The sequence below is a fragment of the Solanum lycopersicum genome, chromosome 11 (assembly GCF_036512215.1).
Source record: "Solanum lycopersicum chromosome 11, SLM_r2.1".
In the NCBI taxonomy this organism is placed as follows: domain Eukaryota; kingdom Viridiplantae; phylum Streptophyta; class Magnoliopsida; order Solanales; family Solanaceae; genus Solanum; species Solanum lycopersicum.
In genome coordinates, this window is record NC_090810.1 from 47,787,158 (window position 1) to 47,792,896 (window position 5,739).

General features: G+C 36.6%; 2 protein-coding genes across 2 annotated transcripts; both read left to right on the top strand.

Moving 5' to 3' along the window:
• LOC138339446 (uncharacterized) lies at window positions 1-345 on the top strand. The gene has a single exon (XM_069291042.1). It carries the CDS (start codon window positions 1-3, stop codon window positions 343-345), a length of 345 nt encoding a protein of 114 aa, XP_069147143.1.
• Window positions 346-2,974: 2,629 nt separating this feature from the next.
• LOC109118974 (uncharacterized) lies at window positions 2,975-3,448 on the top strand. Its single transcript, XM_019211020.2, has one exon. It carries the CDS (start codon window positions 2,975-2,977, stop codon window positions 3,446-3,448), a length of 474 nt encoding a protein of 157 aa, XP_019066565.2.
• Window positions 3,449-5,739: the final 2,291 nt, after the last annotated feature.

Below are 5,739 nucleotides of genomic sequence, written 5' to 3' on the forward strand. Positions count from 1 at the left end.
ATGGTCGATAGAGGATCAGGTGTAGACATATGCCCTCTTTCCATTCTACAAAGCCTGAAAATCAACACTAATAGGATTCATACTAGCAATGTTTGTGTACGGGAATTTGATGGTGCAAAATGGGATACTTTTGGTGAAATATACTTAATTGTTACAATTGGACCAACGGAGTTTAGAATCACTTTCCAAGTTATTGACATGGACACGTCTTACAATCTACTCTTCGGTAGGCCATGGATCCACATGGCTAGAGCTGTGCCATATACTCTACACCAAGTGATCAAGTTTGAACATGACAAACAAGAAATCTTTGTCCATGGTGATGATGATCTCCCAATCACCTGAGATTCTTCAATACCATGCATTGAGGCTAAAAGAGGTTGTGAATCCCTCAATTATCAGGCTTTGGAGATAATAATGGTTATTTAGTTCTTAGAAGGAAATCCTATCCTCCAACCTCGTCTGTCCTTTACTTTTGTCATGGTGGTGGCTCAAATGGTACAAAACGACTATGAACCCGAAAAGGGTTTAGGTTTGTTGTTGTAAGGAATTGTAAATCCTCTCAGTCCAATGGGTAATCAAGATACATTCAGTTTGGGTTTCAATCTAACTAGATTTGATAGAAAATGGGCAAAATATCGTAAAATAAATGATTGGAATTTGTCGAAGCCGATCCCCCATATTGCTCAATCTTTCATTAAATCTCGAGGTGAACCGTGTCCAGACTTACCAATCAAAAATGATGTGGATGAAATGTGTCAAGGTATCAAGGAAATGTTTTATGAGGTAAACATGACTGAGAGGGGTGAGGGCACTAGTCATATGGATGTGCAGTTTATCGGCCCGAATGTCCAACTCAATAACAGGAAAGACACTCCTCTCCCTACGAAAAAAGAGTCATGGTAGTTTTGTTTTGCTGTTTTTTATTTTATTTTTGTGGATTATTCTCAGGGTCGTAATTCAAACATTCTAGTTGTTTTGCTTTATTGTTAACCCTTCTATCCTTTCCCATTCAATGTAATGAAGTTCTAGTCATCTTCTTTGTTCCTACTATTTCTAATATTTGCCATCTTATTTTCATTTCAGTTACGTTAACTTTAATAATATGACATGTATGCAGAGTTTACAATAAGATCGTAAAACGTTGTCTGATCTCATAACAATGAATCCTAAGTCTAAGAAATATGATGAAGATGAAGCTGATGAAGAAATAAAAAGGGGTTTGGATCAATTTGAAAATAAACCTTAACCTAATTTAAGTGAAACAAAGGTGTTTAATTTGGGAACTCCCGAAGAAGTGAAAGAAATAAAGATAAGCATTCAGGTCGATTGAAATATTCGTGACGACATAATTCAAGTTTTAATTGAATACAAAGATGTCTTCGCTTGGTCATACGATGACATGCCGGAGTTAAGTGCTAATTTGGTAGTTCACAAACTTCCCATACATCATGATTTTCCACCTGTCCATCAAAAGTAGAGAAAATTTAAGACAGATATGAGCAATAAAATCAAAGAGGAAATCATGAAGCAACTGAATGCAAAAGTGATAAGGGTCGTCCAATACACTACTTCGTTGGCTAATGTTGTGCTAGTACCAAAAAAGGATGGAAAGATCAGAGTTCGTATTGATTATCAAGATTTAAACAAAGCAAGTCTAAAAGACAATTTTCCACTACCCAACATTCATATCTTGGTTGAAAATTGTGCTAAACACAAGATTCAATCATCCGTGGACTGCTATGCGGGATATCACCAAATTCTCATGGATGAAAAAGACGCAGGAAAAACTACTTTCAATACCCCATGGGGTACATATTTTTATAGGGTCATGCCATTTGGTCTAAAAAATGTAGGGGAACCTTACATGAGAGCTATGACTACAATATTCCATGACATGGTGCATAAAGAGGTTGAGGTATATGTTGATGATGTCATCATTAAGTCTAGAATGCAAATTGACCATCTGCGTAATCTGAATTTTTTTTTCTGAAAGGTTGAGAAAGTACAATCTCAAGCTTAATCCGGTTAAATGTGCATTTGGAGTTCTATCTAGCAAGCTTTTAGGTTTTATAGTTAGCCGAAGAGGCATTGAATTAGACCCCTCCAAGATAGAGTCCATTCGAGAATTGCCACCTCCAAAAACCAGAACTGAAGCCATGTGTTTTCTGGGAAGCTTAAACTATATCACCTGATTCATCGCTCAACTCACTACTACATGCGAGCCGATATTCAAGTTATTGAAAAAGGATGCTTCTATTAAATGGACAAGAGTGTCAAAAGGCTTTTGACAAAATTAAGGAATATTTAGGAAATCCTCCGGTACTGGTCCCCCTAGAGCCTGGTAGGCCTTTGTTTTATACCTCTTGGTGAAAGATAACTCCTTTGGTTGCGTTCTAGGACAACATGACATCACGGGGAAAAATGAACAAGCCACCTATTACTTGAGAAAAAAGTTCACATCGTATGAGACAAAGTACACTCTATTATAAAAAATATGTTGTGCTTTAACTTGGGTCTTCGAAACATTGAAGCACTATTTTTTTGTCCTACACCACTTACCTCATATCTCGAATGGATCCTCTGAAATACATTTTTTCAAAAATCCATACCGACGGGTAGGTTGGAAAAATGGCAGATTTTGCTTACCGTATTTGATTTTGTGTATGTTACTCGCACTGCCATGAAAACACAAGCGTTAGCCAATCAGCCGATAGAGAATCCGATTGATGATGAATACAAACCCTTAAAGACATACATCCCTGATGAAGAGATCAACTCTATCGAGGAAGAAATTCCTGATAATGACCCCGTATGGAAATTATATTTTGATGGGGCTCTCAACAAAAACGGAGTGGGAATTGGGGCAGTTCTTATCTCACCAAACGGTTGTCATTATCCTGCCACAGCACAACTACGATTCTTTTCTACCAACAACACAACAGAATACGAAGCTTGCATCGTGGGTTTGAATATGGCAATAAATCTGGATGTACATGAGCTCTTAGTCTTGGGGGATTTTTACTTGCTCATTCGACAAGCTCGAGGCGAATGGGAAAATCGAGACATTAAGCTCATACCGTACAAACGATGTTTAGAAGATCTCATTAAAAATTTCAAGTCCATTGAATTTAGATATATTCCCAGGTTTCACAATGAGTTGGCTGATGCTTTGGCCACCCTAGCATCGATGCTTTCATACCCAGGTAATACCGACATTGACTCGTTGGAAATCCAAGTTAGGGATCGACATAATTATTGCAATATAATTGCGGTAGAGGCAGATGGCGAGCCTTGGTATCACGACATCAAACAATTTATAGAAGTTAGAGAATATCCAGTGCATGGTGATACAGATCAAAAAAGAACTATTAGGCGAGTCGCTAATGGGTTCCTCTTAAGTGGCGATATCTTATATAAAAGGACTCCGAATTTGAATTTATTATGACGTGTGAATAATAAAGTGGCCGAAACAATTATGAATGAGGTACACTCATGGGTATGTGGTCCACACATGAATGGTTACGTCCTAGCAAAAAAAGATTATTCGGGCAGGATACTATTGGTTGATCATGGAGCGAGATTGCTTCCAATTTGTTCACAAGTACCATCAGTGCCAAATTCATAGCGACTTGATTTACTCACCCCGTTTAGAGTTGCATCCTATGTCTTCTCCCTGCCTTTTCTTACATGGGAATAGACATTATTGGGCCGATAGAGCCAAAAGTATCTAACGGTCATTGATTTATTTTAGTTTCCATCGATTACTTTACCAAATGGGTAGAAGCTGTCATGTTCAAATCAGTTACAAAGAAAGAGGTGGTGGACTTCATTCATTCCAACATGATATGTCTTTTTGGCATATCAAAAATCATTATTATAGACAATGCAATGAATCTCAACAGCTACTTGATGAAGCAAGTTTGTGAGCAATTTAAAATTGTTCATCGGCATTCAACCCCTTATCGTCCCAAAGAAAATAGGGCTGTTGAAGCTGCGAATAAGAACATCAAGAAGATTCTTAGGAAAATGGTGCAAGGATCTAGACAATGGCATGAGAAATTACCCTTCGCTGTCATGGGATATCGCACGACTGTTCGTACGTCAGTCGGTGCAACTCCTTACTTATTGATTTACAGAACTGAGGCATTCATACCTGCATAAGTTGAAATCCCTTCTCTTCGAACCATTGTTGAATCAGAAATCAAGGATACAAAATGTGTTAAATCGAGGTTAGAAAAATTAGCACTGATAGAAGAAAAATGATTGACATCAATTTGGTTTGGTCAATTATGTCAGTAGAGGATGGCTCGAGCATATAATACAAAATTACGCCTAAGAAAATTTGAAGTGGGTCAACTTGTTGTAAAACATATCCTTCCCCACCAAGACGAGGCCAAGGGAAAGTTTGCTCCAAATTGGAAAGGCCCTTATGTTATTAAGCAAGTGTTATCCAAAGGAGCTTTTCAATTGGCGGATATGGAGGGAAAGACAATTGACATGATTGTCAAAGCAGATTCTATCAAGAGATACTACATTTAGCACTCCTTGTCATTTTTATGATGAGAAGATAAAAATGTATCCTCTTTTATCTCAAACACCATTGTTCTGGTGCTTTTTTTAAAAAATAATTAAAAAAATAATTTTTTTTTGAAAAAAATGAAAAAAGTATGAAAAGTTCATTGAACTACGTTTGAACTGATTCCTAAAAGGATACGTAGGCAGCCCTTCATTAGGGTTCATCTAATCACACAATAAAAAGATAATCATGTTCTTCAGTTATCTAAAGGTTGAGACATTATGTAGGCGAACTATGGGAGAAAATGAAGAAGAGAGTGTTGTGAGTTAAAACCCTTACCGGCACTATAAGAGGATGGTTAATTGAGTGACAAAGATGAGAATGTCTTATTGGTGAAAAATTATGAAAGACGCTAGTGATCGAATGATGACATTTTGTCTTGACATGAGCGCAATCATGTTAAAAGTCAAGGTTAGACTGAAAGGTGCAACATTGTTTCTGAGATTCAGACAACTCAAAAAAGATCAAACGTTCGGTCCAATTGCATGTCATGTTTCAAAGCTTTCACGTAATTTCACATAAGATTTTTTTTACTCATTTAAACATTTTCTTACTACTTCTAAAGACATGTTTGAGTGTTCATGGACAAGAAATTTTTTAGCTTTTGAAGAATTGGTGGCAGTTTGTTTGGATTTTCATACATTAATTTCTATTTAGCTATTGTAACCCACTTGGATATTTGCTTTATTTTGTTATATCATGATGAATTTAAAATTTTGCCTTGGTATATGTGAAAATTCCCTGTTCAACACATTATTCCTCTTCTTTAAATGACTTAAATTAAAATGTGACACTCTCAAGTTGTTCCTTTGGAATTATTTAATTTGTCTATGTCTTATTCATCTACTCTTGTTTCTCTTTTCTGTCCACTTTGGGTACTACTTGTTTAAAAGCAAAGTAGTGTTGGTTCAAATGGAATATGTTCTAAAACCTTTTTCATGTATCATACAGTTATAGTTTGGGTCGTAGTCTTATTTGATATTTATCATGATGTTTTCTTCCTTTTGCATGAACACTCTCTCTAAATGAGTCCAACCGACTCCGCTCTCTTGCATTTTCCTCTTTTTAGAGTTGGTCTCATCAAATTCACGGAAGGGAAGCTAATATTATTGGGTTAACATCCAACTAGAGGCAGCAGCTTAGTAGCGAAGTAGTAATAG

Coding starts and splice junctions, on each gene's coding strand:
- LOC138339446 (XM_069291042.1), top strand. CDS start 1: ATGGTCGATAGAGGATCAGGTGTAGACATATGCCCTCTTTCCATTCTA.
- LOC109118974 (XM_019211020.2), top strand. CDS start 2,975: ATGGCAATAAATCTGGATGTACATGAGCTCTTAGTCTTGGGGGATTTT.